The 22,518-nt window shown below is 42.0% G+C and overlaps 1 protein-coding gene across 2 annotated transcripts in view; it reads left to right on the plus strand.

Annotated features, from left to right (window-relative positions):
* CEMIP (cell migration inducing hyaluronidase 1) overlaps positions 1-13,322 on the plus strand; it is a 117,256-nt gene extending 103,934 nt beyond the window's left edge. For both annotated transcript variants that reach the window (XM_064456271.1, XM_064456272.1), the window contains exons 22-29: positions 1,258-1,473; positions 2,391-2,602; positions 3,072-3,257; positions 3,960-4,164; positions 4,987-5,073; positions 5,407-5,564; positions 8,622-8,722; positions 9,632-13,322. In XM_064456271.1, coding sequence (XP_064312341.1) covers positions 1,258-1,473; positions 2,391-2,602; positions 3,072-3,257; positions 3,960-4,164; positions 4,987-5,073; positions 5,407-5,564; positions 8,622-8,722; positions 9,632-9,759 — 1,293 coding nt within the window. In that variant the 3' untranslated portion in view covers positions 9,760-13,322. The remainder of the gene's footprint in view (positions 1-1,257; positions 1,474-2,390; positions 2,603-3,071; positions 3,258-3,959; positions 4,165-4,986; positions 5,074-5,406; positions 5,565-8,621; positions 8,723-9,631) is intronic.
* Positions 13,323-22,518: the final 9,196 nt, after the last annotated feature.

The raw sequence follows: 22,518 nt of genomic DNA on the forward strand, positions 1-22,518 counted from the left end.
CTGCAACCCGGCACACCAGTTCTGCAGACACAAATGCAAGCGGGACCCAGCCAAAAAGGGTCTGCTAAACTTTGAATTACAGTATGAACTTCTGGGTGCTGGTCTGAACCTGTCCTGGGGTCTGTGCTTTTGAGTTATTTTTGTATTTGCTTGCACAAATATGCGCTAACTGGTTTGCTGAGGTTCACCTCTGGCAGCTGTTAAATCCAACTGCCAAACATTGCAAACAAATAAATAAATAAAGTGGTTAGGCCTGAAATTATTTGGGTTGCTTAGCTTTCAAAAAATTAGCAGACTTGCTTGCATGTCAGGAAAAGTGCTGACTAGTGATCCTTGTGCCAAATGGGATGGGAAAGGCAAAATTCCCCTAAAAGTGTTGGTAGGTCACTCTGTCACATTGCACCAGGCAGGCTGGTGACATGATATTTATTTATGCTGGATAAAAATATCAGTCTGAAGTTGCCTGAGCAGCCATTTCCCAGGGGAGGTTGCTGATTGTTCCCAGCATCAGTGTGGCTTTATGTGGCTTTGGAACCTCAAAAAATATATTAGTAAACAATAAGTGAAGTGGCTCTAGTGAAATTGCACTGTCTCCTGAACCTTCCTCCAGAATTTTAAAACAAACCTTCTCAAAGTTGAAGCTGAAATTCTGGTTGTTTTAGCCTTTCCCCCATGGTCAGCAGGGAAATCTGTGTCTGCTCTGTCTGATAAATCAAACACTCCTTTAAAGTGTGTGACCTAGCTCTACACTGACTTCAGGCTTATCGAATAGGCAGTGCGCAGGCGAAGGAGAGACAATCCTAATAGTCTTGTACCGAATGACACCAATGTTCCTGCTGACTAACAAAACCAATAATTTTGGTGCTTCCATTTTTGGATGCTCAGTTTCAGAAGCTCATAGTTTTATTACCATGTAAGTGCTCTGAAATATTCAGAGGACCTGCAACCCCAGACTTCATCTGGAGTCATAGAGCCTCAAAGCTGTTGAATATCAAGCCTACAATGTCTCAAACTGAGCAGCCAAAAATGTGTGGGCATTTAAAAAATGGTGATGTTAGTGTATACAAATATTTCTTCATGCACAAGTTGACCCACAAACCCAACACTATTTTCTTGTCTAAGATGCTTTCCAGTGCCAAATAAAGTCAGAAAATGGGTCCTTTGAGCCACTATAGTGACCATAGCCATCCTTTACTCTGTACTGTAAGTGATTATTTCCTTTCTGGAGAAGTAAATGCATTTCACTGTTTTGTTTAGATAACCTCAAGGGTCTTCTTTGGAGAACCCGGACCCTGGTTCAATGATCTGGATATGGATGGTGATAAAACATCAGTTTTTCATGATGTAGATGGCTCTGTGTCAGAATATCCAGGCTCATACCTGATAAAAGAAGATAACTGGTTAATCAAGCACCCTGACTGCATTGATGTGCCTGACTGGAGAGGTTCCATCTGCAGCGGACACTTTGCACAGGTAAAGCTGCTTGCCTTGCAGTATCATTATAATTTTATTTTATTTTCAATTTCTTGGCACTGTAAAGCTTGACCTTTAGAAATGGACTTTCTTCAGGGTGCTCAGTATTTATTTATCTGCATGTCTGCACAAGTGGTTTTGAACACAAGGATACTGTGGTACATTTTCAGATACTTTGTCCTTGACCGTTAACAGCTCTGACAACTTCTGCCTGAAGTCCTCTAAGAGCTCCATGAACATTAACAGATTAATATTCATAAATCTATGGGCTGTCGGCTGGTTATTTTTCCTTGATTTATGGAGGGAAGTGTTGCCCAAAGTGTTATGGGAAATGTGCTGAGGAGTCAAAATTAGACTTCAGCTCTCATGGCCTTTCATCCTGTTGTGTAACCACCAAACCATTCTTCCTACCACATGAGCTCCAAGTGCTGCTGCCTTCAGAGAGTCCTCACCTTCCTCTGAGGAGTAGCACCTGTTTTTCTTAGGTGTTGCAACTGTTGGGTTTTTTCCATGTAGTGCCACTAAAGCCAATTTGTAACTGCTGAGCTGATTTTCCTGCTTCTGAAACCCAGACAGAAGGGTCCTTGTTCAGTAGAAGTCAGATGTCTGAGGTAGATACTGTCCCATTGCTAAGGGTTGCCACTAACGCTGTGAAATGCTTCAGCCCTAATGCAGGCCTGTTTGAAGCTTTGACTAGCACATAGTATTGAACTCAGTGGATGAGGAAATGATCCTTCATTTTTTTCTGAAAACAGTTTACTTTGTTGAAAAGGAAGCCTAAGAATTTGAATATAAGTGGGTGGTGTGCAGGTCACTGCTGAACTCACGGGCCTCGCACCAGTTTGTGTTTGTAGCTGTGCCTTTGATGTTTTACTGTCGTTCATTAAATCCTTGGTGATCTTTCTTTTTTTATCTAGATATACATCCAAGCCTACAAGCCAGCCAACCTGAAAATGAAAATAATAAAAAATGACTACCACAATCACCCACTCTACTTGGAAGGGGCTTTGAGCAAAAGCACTCATTATCAGCAGTATCAGCCAGTCATAACCCTGAGAAAAGGCTACACCATCCACTGGGACAAGACAGCCCCTGAAGAGCTGGCCATATGGCTCATCAACTTCAACAAGTAAGTGATCCGACCGAATTCCAACATTCCAACCCAATAATGTAACTGAACATTTTTAATGGATGAGGTCATCACCTTATGAGCTCTTCTAGAATGAACATACTTGTTCCAGGAAGTCCAGTGAGTTCACCATCTTTCCATTTGACATCTCAGTTTCCTGTTTCCTCCCCTGGGAAGCCCTGAGAGATAACACACTAATTTTTAGAATCCTTGAGCTAATTCATTCCTGGTGCGTGGAAGTCACAGGTGTAGAAATCAGGAGCAGATCTGACCCACGTTGCTTAACTAACCCATGGTTGTTATGTCTAATTTACATGCATTGATTCATCCCAAACCATTAAAATTTTAACGGGCCAGGAAAAAATTAAGTTACATTTCAGAGTGAATTATTTAGTTTGGCTTCTAACATGCCCAGGAAAATAATAGTCATGTGTCAACTTGTTATAATGTGGGTCTTTGCTATTTTTAGGAACGACTGGATCCAAGTAGGGTTTTGCTATCCTAAAGGGACAACATTTTCCATTCTCTCAGATGTCCACAATCGTCTCTTGAAGAAAACATACAAAACTGGAACCTTCTATAGAACCTCTCAAATGGAGAAATTGGAGCACAGATATCCTAGCAAAGGATACTACTACTGGGATGAGGACACTGGGTAAGGAAGCATGCCTTGCTTATTTAGACACCGCTTTGAGAAAGCTGCTGGAATTGTGAGCCGTTTGGCTAATGCCATTAGCAGGGATCACAACAAAACCAGAAAGTCTTTCTGGGAATGTGACCAGCATTTAATTTTCCTGGGACTCCCGTGGCTGCCAGTCATTCATAGCTTCTGCTGCACTGCCAGTTACTCTGGGAAATGCTTTGCCAAGTGAATACAAATTAGAAAAAAAAGACAAAAGCAAAGTACAGAGCATGAAACTGAACCAGAGACACACCCAACCCTTTTTGTTTAGAACAGCAACCATTTGTAAACACCATGACAGGGATGCACAGGAACTAAGAGTGTAAAGCCTGTTGTTTTCTTTTAATGAATTAGAATAATGGGAAAGAGAGACCTAAAATACAAACTATGCGTTTCTACATAAATCTGTCATTATAAAATGGAGCTCAAAGGGAGCTCAGGTTTCATCTAATTTCTCTGTCTTAAGTTCCCTGGCCTCCCCAAACCATTTCTGAGCTGTGTATCCCCTTTTATTTGCCTGTGGTATGTTGAGCACTGAAATGCAGACATCGGCACTGAGGGTTTGCAACGCATGTTATTGCAAAGCACTAGGAAGGAGCCCACCAGAACTGGGAGCGAGTAATTTTTTGCACAAAAGTCTCAAGGGTGGTGTTCACTCTTTTCCCCAACCTGCAGGCTGCTGTTTCTGAAACTCAAAGCTCAAAATGAGAAGGAGAAATTTGCTTTCTGCTCTGTCAAAGGCTGTGAACGAATAAGGATCAAAGCTGTAATCCCCAAGACAGCTGGCATCAGTGACTGTGAAGCCACAGCTTATCCCAAGTACATTGAGACACCAATAGTAGAAGTGCCAATGCCTAAGAAGCTTTCTGGTGCACAACTGGTAAAGTAGTTGGTTTCTTATCACAGAATTATTGCCAGTGTAAATCTGTAGTTCTGGCACATACTGTGCCCACAGACATAGAAGGACTTTGTACCAGGTTCAGTATATCCTGTGCCTGATTTTCTGAAATGGTCCAGGTATGTGAAACAGTATGAAACAGATTCTCACACATGTAGAGAGCACAGGTCCTTGAAGAACGAAACCGCCCAAGACCTCGGCTGAAGTTGGACACTTAGTCTTTTGGGGTTCTTTGTGAAGTGCTGTGCTTAAAAGCACAGGGTAAAAAGTGATGAGGTAGAAGGCTGGAAGGTTGGTCCAGGGAATGTGATTCCGGAGAGACACAAGTTTCTTACCTCCCTCCAGCTCCTCCAGGCTATAAGGACAGCAGTGTCAGATAAGGGACTGCATAGCTGAGTGTCTCATTCATATAAAGGATTTTGTACAACACTGTCTCCTATATCCAATCCAGTCTGGTTCTAGAGGAGGGAGGGGGATATTTATCTTTTTTTTTTTCTCCCTACTCATCAGCCTTGAAGCAGGAATGCACAGCAAATCCTCAGAGAATTATGTGTCAACTCTGCAAAGTGAGAATCACTTATACTCTGCCATTTGGTGAAACACTTTAAATGCTGACAGGATGAGCAGAGAATTCACCGTTGTGCCAGGTCTCATTAGCAATGTAATTTGGCAAGTCAGTGCTTATTATGTAGCTTTCTTGTTGATTGAATTTCAAGTTTTAACATGCTTTCTGAAAATGCAGCATTCAGGTAATGGACATCCTCACTAGACAAACTCTTTTCTCTCTCTTTCTTTTTTAAACAGAAGACTAAGGACCACCTACTAGAAGTGAAAATAGAAACTTATAGGAAACAGTACTTCCACCTAAAGGATGACTTTGCATACATTGAGGTGAGCAGGTCCTCTCAGTGAACTTTATGGGACAAAATTCTAAGATACTTGCTCCATTTTTATGGAAAACTTGCTTACAAAGTTACCATGGATAGTTAGATATGTCAGGTCACTTTTGCTTTGTATTTTGCAAAAAAATAGAAAAAAAAAAGGCTGTAACTGTAACTTCCCCATATTGGCAAAAATGCAGGACAGCTTGACCTCAGAGATCTGGAATTATGCCCTTTGATAGAAAGAGTAGTCCCGTGACTCAACAAAATCAGTGCTTCTTACAGGTGGTTGTCTGCAGTTGTGTTACTGTGGTAGATCAAGAATGTTTTTCCCCATGCACAGGTTGACGGTGTCAGGTTTTTCCTCACTGATGAGGGTATCCAACTGGTTATGATTGATGGACATCATGGAAAAGTTGTTGATCGAGTAACATTCAAAAACTCAATTCTACAAGGAATCCCAGCACAGATAGAAAATTATGTCAACAACATCAAAAATCAGTGAGTAAATAATCTGGTGTTACTAAGGTGCCATGTACAAGGATGCGGTACAACACTCACCTTTTTCTTGTTTTTTGTCGCCCAACATGGGCCAGACTGACCTGGCTAACAATGTGCTTCTGTACCTGCCGACTCCATAGAGTCCAAATGTAAGCAGGACGTGCAGGCAGCAGGATGCAGACTCTGTGATTTAGGAGCTGATTGATCCCAGCATAAACTGCAGAGCTACATTTGTTTAATAAACTGCAGTCTACATTTATGTTGTGGGTTACAGACAAACTGCAGACTTAAATTCACAAACTCTCAGCACTTATCGGTACAGATGTGCACAGTTTACATTTTTCTATTGCCTGCATACTCTCTCAAATCACAGAAAATTCTACTAATAAAATACATTCCTCTTTGCACATGTTCACTGCCTAGACCTAAGGGCTAGATGCTTTTATTTTTTAAATATGGGCAGCCAGAAAAGCAGGGTTTTGCAAGTAGGTGGTAAGTAGCCAACACATGTTTCTGCATCCTGGAGGACAGTGGGTTCATCGCCTGGAATAGGATTGGGAGCAACATCAGAAACCCTTTAACCAAAGGAGTTGTTTTCATATTAGTTTGTGGGGTGTATAGGGAAATTAATGTATTTCATTGTTATTAAATCTGTTTTGATTTGAAATCTGGTATGTAACATTTCATACAAGTATGATTGCTTTGTTGATTAATCATCTGAAATAACTGGGCAGATCGACAGGATATTGTTCTGGCATTTATTCCAGAGATGTGAGGGATGCTTCAAGTGGGTGCCATGCAGGTGCATACAGATGTGTTCCTACTATCTTAATTAATTCTGAAGGTTACAAAAAATGCATCGAGTAGTTGTTGCAGAGAAATATGGTAGTTGCCCGCTTTTCATTCATTAAAAAAATAAGAGCTTTTCAGAAAGCCCATCATCATCCTTTGCAAAAAATCCAGTCTCAGTCCTGGCTAAATCCAGATCCCGGATTCTTTCTTACTTTAGAGGATTGAATCATAATTAGACTTTAGGTGTATTTATGTCTTTCTGAGCTTCATTTTCTTCTCTGGATTAGTGTTGGAACTGGATTAGGATTAGGATTAGGACTGGAAGTTGACCCAACATGGTCAGCACCTCTCAGGTCTCACTCAGCTGTGTCTTTGCAAGGATTGAGCCCCCAAATTATTGTCCTTCTTTTGCCAAAAGTTTTCCCAGCCCATCATCCCTCACAAGCCTTTCCAATCTGATCAGGCAAGGACTTCAGCTATAGCCATGAGACATCTTTCATCCATTTGCTGGATGGAAGTGTTGTTCAGCTCCAAACAGATGTGGATACTGTGCAGATGGCAGGGCTGTACAGCCAGCAGCTTCTTGTCACCTCTCCCTGCCGTGATGGAGAGCACGGACCGTACAGAGAGATGGTGCTAACGGAGGGGAAGGGGCCCCACCAGCCTCACCAGCCTCTCATGAAGAGACTGCTAGAACAACTTTTAGGTTTATGGATTTGGGGATGTGAGAAGAGGTGTTTCTAACAAGGACAAGCTTCTTTGTTCACTTAAGCAACTCTCTGCAGGCCAAATTCCTTTTTTTTTTAATAAATCCACTTTTCTGATGAGTTTCCCAGGGATAAGAAAACAAAGCATCTGGTGAATTTATTTTAAACTTCCATAGCAGGAAAGGCTTAACAGAAAGTAATGATTTTAGTGAACTGAAGAAAGAAAAAAGAGGTGATTCAGCATTTGCAAAGTACTCAAAACCAGCCTGCCAGCTCAGTCCATTCTCGTAAGCACTGGAGTATTTTAACACCTCAGGTTCATTCTCGGAGAAGTCCTGATGACTCTTTAACTCTTTTGCTTCTCTTGTTCCTCTGCCACCACCCGTTGCTATTTTCCCCTGAATAGTTCCAGCTCCAGCTGAGGTGTTAAGATGTAACTGCTGCACTCAGTAGCTCAGGGCTTGAGCTCTGCAGGAGCTGTTGCCTAATTAATTTCAGCGACTTGGTCCACCATGATGCAGGAAAGCAGACCCAGCAAGGGTCTGCAAGATTGCAAATGCCATTTGAGTCAGAGAAATTTCATTCATGGAAACCCTGCAAGCTGGAACGAAATAATTTCATCTAAGTGTTTGCTCAATTACTCTGTGATGCAGCTTTAATTAGGAGCTGAACAAGGATGATATCCCAGCCCCACTGAGCTTAATAGCAAGACTTCCATTGAACTCACTGGAGCATAGCTCTTTCTCCATATGCTTTGAGACAACTATTGGAGGTGTTTGTCCGTCTTGTGGGAACTGAGGAGGTTAACATCACTGAGTGGCCTGTGCTTCTCCATGGACGATTCTCACTGTAAGATTATCCCCTCATGTTTCGTTTGGGTTTTTATGCTACCCTTCTGGAACAAAGCCTAGGCAGTTACTGACTTCTACCCAAGCATTTACAGATTTGCATTAGCTTAGTGCACTTACCTCATGTCTTTTGTTTATCACTTGCCATTTGTAGAAGACCCTGGGAATTCTGAGGTGAAATACGGTACATGCAAGTCAGACAATAATAATAATAATAATAATAATAATAATAATAATAATAATAAAAAACCTTTTAACCCAAAGCACACTGAAATGAAGGAAAAGCATCAGGCCAGCAAAAATACGAAAGAAGTTAATTTCTTTAGGCTTTATCCTGCTAATGATGTAACAACAATAAATTATTTGAGATTTGCTCAGAGCATCCCTGGGAGACCATGTTCCTTTCTGAGCGAAGCAGGATGGAACTGCTGGTTGGAAACATTTAAATCATTCTAGAAAACAGTGTTGGTTGTGTTTTTTTTTTTAAAAAAGTTACTTCTGTCAGCTTCCTAATGGGTTTTGCATGATTGGAAAAGTGGATATATGACTAAGCTGTTGGAAAGCATTGACAAAAGCCATTAAAGCAGAAACCACTGTAGTTCATGGGTGTCTCTGAGTCACACAGGCAGGAGTTCCCAGTGCTCAAGACAGACAAGCAAGGAATGAGTTCTGACTCTTCATCTGTTTATAAATGGCTTTGTTTCATTCAGCTCCATAGTGCTGGTGACATCTAAAGGAAGATTAATTTCAAAAGGACCATGGACTAAAGCATTGGAGAAACTTGGAGCCGAAGAGGGTTTTAGGTTAAAAGGTAACCACTTTTTAAAAATGCAATTCTAAACCCCTTTGATCTATTTCCCCTCCCACAGTTCCAGTAAAGGGTCTTTTTTCCCTTCTTCTAAACTTTGCCTTGCTTGTTTCTATCAGCATGTGCTCAAACATCCTGGGACTAGTCATTTATTTATTCAGTGAGGTTGTATCCACTGCAGCTTAGAATAACAGGACTCAGTTTAATCCTGTAGGTGGAAAAAGTGCTCTGCCGGTTGTTCTTAGAAATAAAGAATTCAGGAGGGTTGATTTTCCAGAATAATTTTAAATAAAAAGGCATTTTAACAGTAGGAATATTGAACTTTTTCTCCCACTAAATGCCCCAAAACAGGATTTTGTACTTGTATGAACTTATTTTTAGCTGTTTTTTTCCTTGAAACAAAATTCCAACTTGATGGCACAAAGCACATCGATTTCAAAGCATCACATATTGCACTAGAATATTGCTCTATTGTGCACATTGATCTGATCAGCTCTAACTGTGAACTTTTGGCACTAACGTAAGTTTTGTCTGTTTTCCTGTCCATCATCATCCCCTCACCTTCCCCAAGCAGGAAAGGGTTTTAAGTATAGACACCATCCGAATAATGATAGCTCCAACAGATAGCTCAAGCTGCCCGCTAGGAAGGGTTTTCCCTTCTCTCTTTCCCTTCTGCTATGTATCACAGCTTTTTAATTAATGGAAGCATACAACATGTAAACAAAATATTAATTAAGCTCCATTAGGAAAGTATTTCTTTAATGCACAGAGAATGCATAATGGGTGAAGTTTGTGTGCACATGTGTGCTTTTGTCCACCTGTATCCACCCAGCCATTGGGTGTAGCTCTGCACATGGGTGTTTTTCTGGTGCAGCCCTGACACACTTCTAATAGATTTGCTCTGATTTGCAGAAAAAATGGCTTTTGTCGGCTTCAAAGGCAGCTTCCGCCCTGTCTGGGTGAAGCTGGTCACTAATGAGGACTCAGCTAAAATCTATCAAGCACTGCCAATTCCTGTGGTGAAGAAAATGAAATTATGAGGACCCACTGCTCTGCCTTCTGGCTGCCAGCACTGCCCCCGTGGGACGGACTACTGACTGCTCACCCCAGGCACCTTGCCAGCTCCAGAGGTGTAGCATTTTGTTGTCGTTGTTGTTGAAAAACAAATCTTACTGTAAGTAGCTAGAGTGGCCACAGGTGACAGAAAAGCCTCTCTCTGTGATCAGCGTATGTTCTGTGATCACCAGCTCCTCGCCGGCTGACTTGCTCACTGATGCCATGTTGACTCTCATGTTACTAAGCAAGGTTTGACCTTTTTTACAAGGTGCTGGTTTTATCAGCACCCCTGTGACAGACTAATTTATGTGCTGCCTCTCAAAGGGGGAGTTCTAGGTCTGAAGGTCATTGAGGATTATTGTTTTTACCAGCCTCTAAGTTGTCCAAACACTTTTTTTTTCCTATAGTGTAACTAGCTGCTCACATAATCACAGAATGCCAGTTCAAAGGCTGGTTGAAAATCTAAGATAGAAAGAGTATATTTGAACGATTGCCTAGATGCTGGGAAACATAACTGGACAGTAAGAATTTATCCTAAAGCTTCTATGACATTCGATCAAGGTCTTTGGGATCTGTGTTGTACATGCTAACCCACAGCACATAATTGGCGAAGGGATGACAGAAGGAGAAGATAAAGCATACCAGTGGAGACTGATGAAACCACTTCTTTCTGGTGGCTGAGAAAACTTCATTTCTCCTATGGATTGAGGTTTTTTAACAGTGGTTGTTCAACAGGAAGTTTTCCTTCAACAAGCAGCTGTAGGCTAGAAGGAAAGCAATGTCAGTCAGCACATATACTTTCTCAGTCCTTCCTGTACAGTCCCTCTGTATAATCACGTTCAGGATCAGTCTGGAGGGTTTACAGTAGCCAGTCAAAGACAACATCCTGTTCAAGGCTTCTAGTTTTTAACTGGGAATACTGGGACTCATCTTATTCAGCCTCAGATAGGATGAACGGCCCTTGCCTTTCCAGGGAGTTTGGAGGGAACAGGATCAGACCGTTCTGCTGTGTGTCATTTTCTGATCACATCCTCAGGCTTAAGGGCATGAGTGTCTTGGTCCTCCTGGAAGAGTTACATGACATCTGGATGGAAGGTGACAGAGGTCTTAACCGGGTAGCTGAAGAATTACAGTGAGACTCCCCATACACTAGTTAGGTGTCTTGTACCTCCTTTCCGTCTTCTTCAGAGCAATAGCTGGGTAATGAAGGCAGGTTAGTGTGAATCAGGACTCCTGCGGGGACATCTTTTGAAGCTGGGAAATTAAACATTAGTTTGTAAAATGTAAGCACTTCCAGTGTTCAGTGATACTTCTGTCTGTTGCTAAGAAATGCCATGAAGGCATCTATGGAGCCTGTGGCTATTCTAAGAAATCTAAGAGGGAATAAAAGATGGGATGAAGAGCTTTTCAAAGCACCTATAACATCGATTTTGCCAATAGTATCTGGGTTGGTTTCCCCGCTTTGTCTCTGCCTGTCCCCATTGCTACAGAAATTATTCTAGCTGCTGATGGTTACTTCGTTTTGCTCTGTTTTAATTAAAGCTCATGTAATCAAGTTGCTTTTTTCCAACAGTATCCAAAATGCTATCTCGCAGCTAGAATGAAAGAGCAATCATTTTGTGTGTCATTCCAAAGTCTTGGCAGGGGTTGCACTCTATAAGCCTAGTTTAGATCAATTGCTCTGAAAATCAAAGCAACCATGAGCAAAATTTAGATAGTATTGTACGTTTCATTCCCCTCAAGCCTCTCCTGGGTTTTGAAACTGGAAATCTTCTTTTCAATCTTAGTATATAGCTGTTTTGAACTTGCTGAATGTCATGTGTATTGTATTTAAAAAAAAAAAAAAAAAAAAGAAGAGCCAAGCTTCCCCTCCCTTGCTTCTCAACCACAGTGTGTTAATGGATGCTCTTTAGGTGTTTGTGCCATTTCCAGAATGAATGGGCGACACTTGTAAAAGGCAAGTAAGGTGGGTTGGTTCTTTGCCCAATGGCTTATGATGATTTGGGGATTTCACAAACTATTCAGTGAAAAAATCACTTGTGGTTCAACTATGATTATCCAAATATCATTTATCTGATGTTCTGTGATAGCCAAAACAGAGCCAGATCCCTGAAGTCAAGCAAACAGACCAAAAAAAAAGTCCCTTGAGTACATTAGTCTGGGTCATCTAAACCCCTTCACTGTGCTGAAGCGATTCTGTTGATATTATTGGACCAGTGTTAGTGGAACACACTTGCTTCCAAGAGATGGACCAAAGCAGGAGTATTTCTTACATGAGCACTTGACAAATGGTGGGCAGGAAAGCTGGGCTCAGAATGTACCTGGTTTGGGGTTTGGCTTTTTACGACCCCCTGGGACGGGGGTACTCTGTGGTGCACTGAGTCACTGGGTCACCAGCACTTTTCCTTAACTCCTGCTCTCTGTAAATGCCCAGGAGGATCATGCCAGGTGGGTCTATCCCCTAGACTGGTTTGTTCAGCTTCTACAAGTACGCTGCCTTTGTGCTAAAGTGTAGCCTCTGATTCTACTATTTTGGGAATTCTCAGGGTGAAATCATAAGACTTGGCTCTAGGAAAAACTTTTATTCTTCCCTCCAAAAAAGTCTCATCTTATTAAGAGAAGAAAACTTTTAAGTAGCTTGTTCTATCGTGCAAAGCTTGTCACACGGGGCCTGTTTTGGAGCTAGGGCGTGTCTCACGCTGTGAATATGGGGTACGGGATCACTGCAGTCTGTAAGCCTGAGCGCTAATAGAGCATCGTAGCAGAGTGTAACAGGGCAGACATGCCTGTGAAATGCAAAGGACTCCCATCGGCCTTTACAGGATGAAGCCAGTGTGTTGCTCTGAAGACAGAACGAAGCCTAATACCATCGCCAGTCAGCAATAGTTTTGTGCCATGTAAATTCTTTTTTTGACTGTACTAGAAATTGCCCATGTACATTTTGACTAGTGAATTACCTGACGGCTTGTTCTTTGTACATCCTTTTAACAGTCCCTGCACAAGCTGCAGTTATCCTCTTTGTAAGGTTTTATTACTGCAAATGTTTCCATGTTTGCCTACACAGTTGCCATTGTTAGAGTGGGGTATCTTGATTGCATTTTGTTTGTTTGACTGTTTGTTTGTTTGGATGTTTGGGTTTTTTGCCTCTGTTCAAATGCTAGTTTTACCTGTCGCCGAAATAGCTGGTCCTTTTTCGGAGTTAGATGTTTGTACATTTTATTATAGACTTTCCAATGAAAAAAGATATATTTTCTATTAATTTATTACAATGGCACTAAGACAACTAAATTGCAGACATATGAAGCATTTTTACTGGGGTTTAACATTGTCCAGGTTGTTAAGGAGGTCAGTAATACGTCGTTTCTGATAATCTGCTTTGCACTTGAAAGGTCTCTATGTCCACAGTCCGTGGTAATGCATTGACTGTCTGGTTTATGATGACAAGAGCTCTTGGGACGTTGGTTCCAACAGATTGTGGCTTACAACTGAAATAACATGTAGTTGTTTGGAGTACACAATGTTTATCAAAATAAATATTCAATGCAAATTTCTTATTTTATTTTTGTCTCTCATCTCCTCAGCGTCTCTCTGTAACAGTGAGCCAGCGTTTGCTGGACACACATATGCCACACGAGGCTTAGTACATCATCTGAGGGAAAGGCTTACAGCTCCCTACTTATTTCAAAAGACAAAAAGCAAGAGGCCAAACCACCCCCGTGTGCGTTTGCTGGCCGCTCTGCACAGACAGCAGCATGTTTCACTGCCTGCCCAACCACACTTGCAGGATCCAAGACAGGGAGATGGGAAGGGAAGGAGATGGGAGTGGGAGAAGGGATATTACAGTGAGCAGACATGGGAAAGGGCTGTATTAGGGGCAGGTGGGAGACTATTAGCAGATTACAATAAATATCTTTTTCCCCTGTTCACAAAACTTTTTTTTCATTGAATAGGATGGACATGGAGTAAACATATATATGGAAGTAATATATAAAACATGTATAAAGTTTTTGTAGTAGGCAGCTATTAAGGCTTATGAGAATCTCACTATTGGGTCAAGTCTGACTTTGACTAAACTTTCCACCCTGTGATGGTGCCAGCTGGGCAGATTCTGCTATAAAACTCTTTGAAGGCTCAAAAACCGAATTGATTTTTTGGTGGCAGCAATTAGCTTTGCAAACATCCAAGCACATATTTTTTAATCAAGTATCAGAAATAGTAGTTAGTGCATTAGAGGAGATCACCCACCGAATGCCTCAAGGCCAGGAAACCAAAAACACACCCTGCCTACTTGTGTCACATTGAAATTACCGATACATTGGACTTTTGCATATTAACTCCATGGGAAGAAGAAAAAAAAAAAGCTGCAAGTCAAGGCAGAAATCTCACACAACACCACCAGTGCTGGGAAAAATGAAGCATCTATTTAACAGTGTGGTAGGATCAAAGCCTTCCATGCTGAGAGCTACAGAGGCTGTCCTGGGGGCAGGGCCAGAGCTGGGCTTTAGCACCTGATTGCAACACAGCAGCAAAGTGCCGGGGTGCCACAGGGAGCTCCCGGGCACCTCCAAAAGGCCGTACAGCAGCTGTGAGCCTGCTCACGGGGCTGGCTCTGCAGGGACCCCCAGGGCAGGTGTGCCGGGCGCCACTGCACACACGTACACACACCTTATACGTACATACACATACCATACACATGTACACCCAGCTGTTATATATGTGCGCACACGTATATACACACAAGTACACATCTTCTACACATGTACATGCTTTTGTATGTGCGTGCACACCCACATGTACACATATCCCCTGTGTGTGTGTGTGTATATACACACGCCCCTACATATACCCTTTATACATAGCACTTTTGCATTAGTACATTATTGATTTTTTTTTTTTTTGTGGCGTCAAAGGGCCCCACCTGCCACAGCCCACAGGCAGATGTAACCACTGCGCTGTTGTTGGGGGTGTGGGGGTGTGCGCACACACGCACATATGCCTGTGTCTGTGTATAAGCGGGTGTGTGTAATAATATGTGTGTGTGGCTATTTATGTTTGTGTGTATGTGTGTGTGTGGGGGTGTGTGTGTGTAGGGGGTTGGGTGAGTCTCTGTGCGTGGCTATTTTTGTAGAGTGTATTTGTGTGTGCCTGTGTATATCTTTGTAAGCGTGTGTGTGTGTCTGTGTCTGTGTATATACAGCCATTTCACTTAACAACAAATTATACATAACCATATATAATCCATTACATGAGTTCTAAAATTACAACACAAATTTTCATTATATGCATATATTTAAACACGGACTAGATACATTCCGTCCACGAATATATAAAACGCACTGCGCACGTAAACTTCTGTATGACAATGTGCTTAATTTGTTGCTAAAGATTAAAAACCATCTAAGAACACAGAAACGAAAGGTTTCGATGGTTCCGAGCGGCACGGTTCCGCCCCGGGCCGTGCCACCGCACAGCTCACAGCACCCACGGCGCGTCCGCGCGCCCCCTGGTGGCCGCCCTGCGGCGCCGCGCCCGCTCCCCGCGCGTGCGGTGGGCGGCCGCGGCGGCCGCCGAGCCCCCCGCGGGCGGCAGCGCTCGTCACGGCGCCGCAGGGTGTCCCCGCCGAGCCTGACAGGCCCGGGGGCCTTGGCGGGAAGGGCGGGTTCGGTCCCGCACATCCACGAAGGCGGGAAAGGGCGCGCCGGTGGCGCCCGGTGCCCCCCGCGCCCGTCCAGCAGCCGCGGCCGGGGCGTTGCCAGCGCCCCAAGATGGCAGCGGGCGCCTCCGGCGGTGCTGCTGCCGCGGGCGAGGCGCCGAGCGGCTGGCCTGGGGGAGCGGGGCACGGGCGGCCGGGCGGCAGCGCACCCGCCGGCAGGCCTTCGAAGGCCCCATTTGATGCAGCTTTTTAGGGCATCGAACGCTTGGCAAAACTGAATTTCAAATATGTGAGTTGTTGTATTATCAGGCAAAATTTTAGAAATTAGTCTTGCGCTTCTAGCTGCAGCTTCTGCCTTTTAAGGGGAAGTGTGCCGAGCATGTTCGGGAGGGGTTTTTGTTGGTTTTTGGTGGTGGTTTAGTGCTTTTTCTCTTCTTTCATGTGCTGCTTTGGACAATGGAAAAAGAGGGTATGGGTTGAATCACAAACTAAGAGAAAAACCCCAGAGATTTTGGCTCTTACATAAACACCGTCTTATCCCAGCATGACAGCAATATTCCCAGCTGAGTGTCAGTCTCGTATTTAGTCTCTTCTGAGCAGCGAGTAACTGAGCTGTCACAGTTTCTGCTCACAGCTACAAGATGTAGGGATGCCCCTGCCCTTGCATCACGGAGCGTCAATTCTCCCAGATCCACTGGATAATAAGAAACACTGTTTGCCTCGTTCTCCACATGAAGTGCTTTTCATGCAAGCCCTGCAGCTCTTCGGACCAACCATCCCCCCCCCCACCAGAGGCTGAAGCCACTGTGGCGTATCCAGGCTTTTTCAGCTCCAAAGGGCCATTCCAGCAGCTGGCTCAGAGGCTGTTTTGTCACACCACCTTCTTTCTGACTGAAGGATGGGGGAGGGATGAGTAGAAACCACCATTGCAGCTACACCCTTCCTTCCTCTTGTACGTCTTCTTCACAAAGCACACCTTCGGAAGCTCCTCTCTGTGGTGATCCCTTGGACGCGGCGCTGAATCCAGCGTGTGCATGCACTTCAAAACAAAACAAAGGGAGAGCTCCAGCTCTTTGGGAATAGGAGGAGTTGTGATTTCTGAGCCTGTGTCTCAGCTAGAGTAGCTCAGCAGTCAGGAGCGGTACCAGGACCAGGTAAGGAAGCAGTGACAGGGCTCAACGGGAAATTGTTCTGGAGAAAGCCCTTTCCAGACAAGCGGCAAAGGGTGTAATGTGAGATTGTGATGAAACCCCCAGCACAACCGTAACCTCATCTCATCTTCTGTTGTGTTAGTGTTGGTTCAGTAATACAGGATAATGTTTCTTAAAGGACAGATGCCTCACCTAAAACCCAAGGGTCTGTCAGTTGATAGCAACACCTTAGGAAATTAATGCAGCTGATTTGACTTTTATTTCTGCTTTTCTGTTTTGCATCTCCAGTATTCAACTGGTACTGCTACGTCATTTGGGTATTTATTGAGCATGTTCTTCCCTATTATGAATCTAAAGTTGACTTTTCTCATCCCAGGAAGTGAGACTGTCTTGGCTTATCGCAACTGATGGAAATAATAACGTGGCTGAAATATATTTCAGGCCTTGCTAGGGTTATCTGAGAATTGAGCAACATTGTGGCTTAAATGGTGATGCTATGTGGGAGCAGGGGTTGGGGAGGAGTGGAGCTAGAGGGGAAAGTGGCCTTTCCCTGAGTTAGGTTACACAGCTCATTAGACCGCAACAAAATAGCTGGCTCCCACATTAAATGCTTACAGATAAAATGAAAGTTAGGGTTGTTGTTTTTTTTAAATCTTCTACTCAGCTGCTGTCTTAAGTGCCAAAACACTTCCATGTCTATGCTTCGATTAAGCTCCCTGGCAACTCCATCCTATTATAACTGCAATTCTCTAAAGTTCAGAGTTATTAACATGTTTTATGGCACCAGAAAGACCACAGCTGACTATCAAGGGTTGAGAAGTGGTAGGGTATGGCTGTGGATAGTTGGCAGGATGAATAACAGAATATTCATACAAAAGTCATGTGTAATTTAAAGTATGTGCTATTTTGGATACTTGTGAGATTCCATTTTAGATGAGGGGATGAAAACTGACTTATTTTTTGCAAAAGAAGTTGAGTGAAATAAAATTGCACTGAGGACAAGTTTAAAAAAAAGCCACGTAGGGCTGATTGCAGCCATGGGGCTGGGAAATTATAAGCAATGGTCACATGACTACATGTATTAAACCTGTATTTTATTTATTTGTTTATTGACCCAGCAAGTGCTCAACCACAATATTTTTTTTCAGTACAACCTTGCAATGTAATTACTCATGTATAACCCAGCCTTCCTCATTACAAAGAAGAATTTACTTAAGTTACAGCAAGACCCAAGTTACTTCGTGGTGCTGTTCAATGAACAGCTATGTCTCATTGCTAGTGGCCTTGCACCTTGCAAGCAAACGCTGGGTCCTCGCTGTTCACCCCTTTCCAAGGCACGCAAGGGCCTGCCAACGTGTAACACTGCCGTCAGTGAAGGCACCCGCACAGATTTAAATATTAATGATCTCACGAGTGCTCAGTGATCTGGCCAGTGGTTTCCACAGAATTAGTTGGCCTTTCACAAATGCAGAAATTCAGCCAATCATAGACACTAATGAAAATTATCTTTAAAAGCAGTAGTTATTATAGGCAGTAGAGACATGCCCACGGTTTTTTTGGAAGTACCACTAAATTAAAAAAGAAATTGTAAGCCAAAAAAAAAAAAGAAAAAAAAGGTTTTGGTTATGAACCTCCTGGACTAGAGCATTCTAGTCCCTGTTCTATAAAAATTAGGGTCTATTCTGTCCAACTGCAGCAGAGCAGAGGCACAATAATTCTGGAATAAGAAAGAAAAAGATTTCCTGTTTCTGAAAATTATCAAGAAGTAATGCACTCTCTCTCCCCACTCCATTCCATGTGCAGGCCAAGGACGTTGCCAGTAGGATTGTCAGCGCAGCCTCAGCAGTCGCTGAGTCACCTGAACGTTAGGGACCCTGGCACCGGTCACCTCCGTGCTGTTTTTTTCGGAGCGGTGGTATCCGAAGGCATCCTGATGGGATGAATTATAGTTCTTCACAAGATGGGGAGACTCTGCTGTAATCACATAACCACTGTCCTCTTCTTAACAGAGAGGCTGCATAGCAAGCCCGTGCGCTGCAGGAACATGTATTTGCTGGCCTTTTCCGGTAAAGTGGGGAAGAGTCTGAAGCTCCTTTAGCTGTCCCATTTCTCCCTCCCAAAATACCAATGTCTGTGCAAGAATTAAAATAAAAAATATTGCCAATTTTAAAAATATTTTATTACAATTATTACTGTTAATTTAAGAGATTATTAAGAGATCTGCTTTTGGTATTACAGAAATTCATTGATACAATGCCACTGATAACTGATCCCCAGCCGACACCAGTATCAACAGTGAAAATACTGGTCTATAAAGTAGCATCACATGGAAAAGAAACAAAGCATTTACCAGCTGTCTTTGCGTAAAGGCTGGTGTGCCCTGTAATGCTTGATTGTTAGGTGTTACATCAACCTTTTAAATACTAATCAGAAACTGGCCTGCACCGACCTCTTCTGCTGGAGACAGATGGTGCATCCAAGCCCCTCACACCACCTGACTTCTCTACAGGAGGAGAAAAACCACTACCACCACCACAAAATTCAAGCGGAGTGTTTTTCCTTCATAAATCCAAGCAGCTCTAACCTCCTGGCAACTGAATATTACCTGAATTCAGTGGGGTTTGTCCATGTTAAAATGGCACAGTATGAAAGGACAGAAAACAGTGATATGCAAAAATATCCCAGAGAAGAATCATCAAATAAAAGTGTATCCAACAGACATAGCCAGATGGCAATCTTCAGAATGAGAAACACGAGACTACCAATGAAACAAGCATTTGTAAAAACAGAGGCATCCCTATTATTCAGGCACGGGCTCTTTGGAATTCTGTAAATGTCCAATGCAATAAAAAAAAATCTCTGGAAAAGGCAAACACTGTTACTCACTGAACAGAAAAGGAAATGAGCGACAGATAGAGACTGGAAATCATTTCCAAGCCTTACTATAAACCCCATGAGAACAGTGGCCAAATATCAGACAAAAGTAGGCTGTTCCGTATCTTAACAAAATGGTATTTTAATTTACAATTTCCTTTTCACAAGAAAATTAAAAGCGTTCAGAAACAGTTACAGGAACATAGAGTCTTTTTGAAGTCGAGGCTGCCCTGACTGTTCAGAGAAGAGAAATGCTTTGACCACTCAAGAAAAGATCAGAAATCCTGTTGGGGCTCGTAGGTGTGCCATAACAGCCTTCAAGGTAGAATTTAAAAAATGGGTACTTGACCTAGTAATAAGTGTAGCAACAATGCTAAAGACAAACTAAGAGAAGCTGCAAAAGAAATAGGAACCACAGACTTCCCTGCTAACAAATGCTGTGAAGGGAGAGAAAGGCTGTGCAGCAGATAGACTGGCAATAGGCGCAGCGTTACAGGAAACTTTACTGCACCATCACATAAAAATCTGAGCAATGTAGCAATGACAGCACCTGGAGTTCTCATCTTTTTTAAAATTAATATGGACACTGCTTACATCTCCGAATTAGTGAGATTTAGTAGCTGATGGGGACTTTTCTTATAAATTCAACTGCCAGCATTCACTCATTTACTGCACATGGTACTTCTCTTGGGTCTTCTGGGCCCTGGTCCTAGCAATTTACATATCAACTTTCCTACTTAGTTACTTGATGAAGTTAAGCCCTCAAGAGCAGGGGATGCACTCGTGCTCTTCTAGGTAGGAATTTCAGTTGAATTTTCTTTTCTTCAGTAAAATGTGTAAGACACACAGTGTACATGAGCATTATCTTCCTAAAAAAAAAAAGACAACCAACCCATGATATTTTTCCAGTATTTTATTACATAAAAAGTTGATTGTCCATTAGAAATTTTTCACAAAGTGCAACCACATCTTGTGTAGTATCACTGACAAACTGCTTTTTTCTGAGGACAGCTGGGTTAAAAATATAACAACTTAGAAAACTTAGTTAATGGCACTAGAACACAGAAAACCACTGATCTGAGTAGAGAAAGGCAGGAGACGTTTGGCTGTCGTGAAATCAGATTATTTTCCACATACCTCTGTGTAGTACTGAAAAAAATAATAGTAAGAGACTAATCACCGCCCCTCCTTGTTGAAATTAGTTTTAAAAGCCATATCTGAATTGCCTGTATGTAGAGCCAAAAATCTGTTATAAGAAGTCCAAGGAGTCTCCAGTACCTATACATACACCTATAAAGTAGAATCCAGCATCTGCTGGGGTACTTGTAGAACATTAATGACCTTAAGTAACTTTGAGGATTTTTTTTTTTATATATATATGTGTGTGTGTGTGTGTGTGAGAGAGATACTGTGTCTGGGCCTCTTAAATCATTACAAATTAACATCTGCTTATGTAGGACCGCACCAGGACAAGTACTTGAGTCTCAAGGACTTACTAGTTTTAAAAGACAACATAACGTGTTTTGGATTAGAGTTATGAACTGTGATACCAGAGAAGGACTGGCTGGTGAAGAAGTTCCTTCCACACTGCCATATTATACTTACTAGCATATTTAATTATTTGAGTGTAAAGCATGAAAAAGGGAGAAGAAAAATAGAAGACAAAAAAGCTTCTTGAAGGTAGTATTTTGTATTGTATATCAAAAAGCAACCCTCACGTCATTACTCCTATTAAAGACCTAAAAAAAAAATCCCAAATGCTTTAAAATTTAAGTAATCTATGTGGCACAGAACACGCCTGCATTTGGCATAGGCAACTTAATGACTCAAAACAACCAAACAAAAATCCCAGTCAACCAACTTGCTGAATTTCAACAAAGCTCCCCCCCCGCCCCTTTTAACTACACAGGGAAAAGGCCCAGCTCGCTGTAAATGTAGATTCATGAATGACTAAAACAAGTATCTACTCTCAAAAGTTGGGCTACAGCTATAGCGTAGCAATTGTTTCTCCCCCTTGCCTAATTTGCTTTTGTATTATTTGTACACTGTTTTGCATTGCTTTATTATTGAGCTCAGGAAGATCTGAGTTTGATGAAAAGAAATCATGTTTATGTTTCATCAGGAAACTACAAAAACTGCATTTCCACACATTTATGTTCATAATGTGAATTGTGGTCCATAGATTTAGGTTGTAAAAATAAAACCTCATTAATATTTCACGTTTATAGTTTCATCTGACCTCTGTTCATCTCTTGAAATGAGAAGCAATATTCTTTAAAAAAAAAACAACAGAACACTTGACAAAATAACTTCGTTATGAACAAGAAATGGACTGTACATCTCTCCTCAATGCAATGTGATATTCAAACATCTACACTCTGCTCAAGTCCGCTTCACATCTGGATTAATAGTAAAAGATAAAAGTAATACCGTTAAATCTGAAGAAATACACGATTTTCATTTTTTTCAATCAAACAGGCAAAGATCTGCTTAATGAAGTGTGGCCAGAAAGGTTTCTTTAACCCTAAATTGATACAAACATAATTAAAGTTAAGTAGAACCAATCACCTGGAACCATCATCAACATAATTTAGTCCTTACATACAGAAACCAAAGGCAGGTTTGTCTCCTGAATACCTAACTAAATACATAATTTAAAAGGTTTTACTAATCAGTGAAACAATAAGTTTAGTGACGTCTTTTATTTTAGAACAAGCACTCAGTAAGCCAGTTTCCCCGCTTTTGATACTTTAGTATTCCACAAGATCAACCACTATGGTTCAATTAGGACCTTTTATCCAAAACACTTGGATTTTAGCACCTTAAAGAGTCAAAGTAACATCTTAGTAGTATTGAATGAAGACAGTTAATACTGCACTCATCCTCTGGAAAATTACATCAACCATACATACTAGGTGCATTTAATCCTTAACACATAGTAAGGCAGAGGGGAAACAATTCTAAGCGATGCAATTGACTGAATACAATCTGAATGATAAGAAAACCTTCCTAATTATACGAAGTCTTTCAAGGAGAAATTGAGTTTGCTCCCATACATCAAGCTT

The sequence above is a fragment of the Phalacrocorax carbo genome, chromosome 7 (genome assembly GCF_963921805.1).
Source record: "Phalacrocorax carbo chromosome 7, bPhaCar2.1, whole genome shotgun sequence".
Classification (NCBI taxonomy): domain Eukaryota; kingdom Metazoa; phylum Chordata; class Aves; order Suliformes; family Phalacrocoracidae; genus Phalacrocorax; species Phalacrocorax carbo.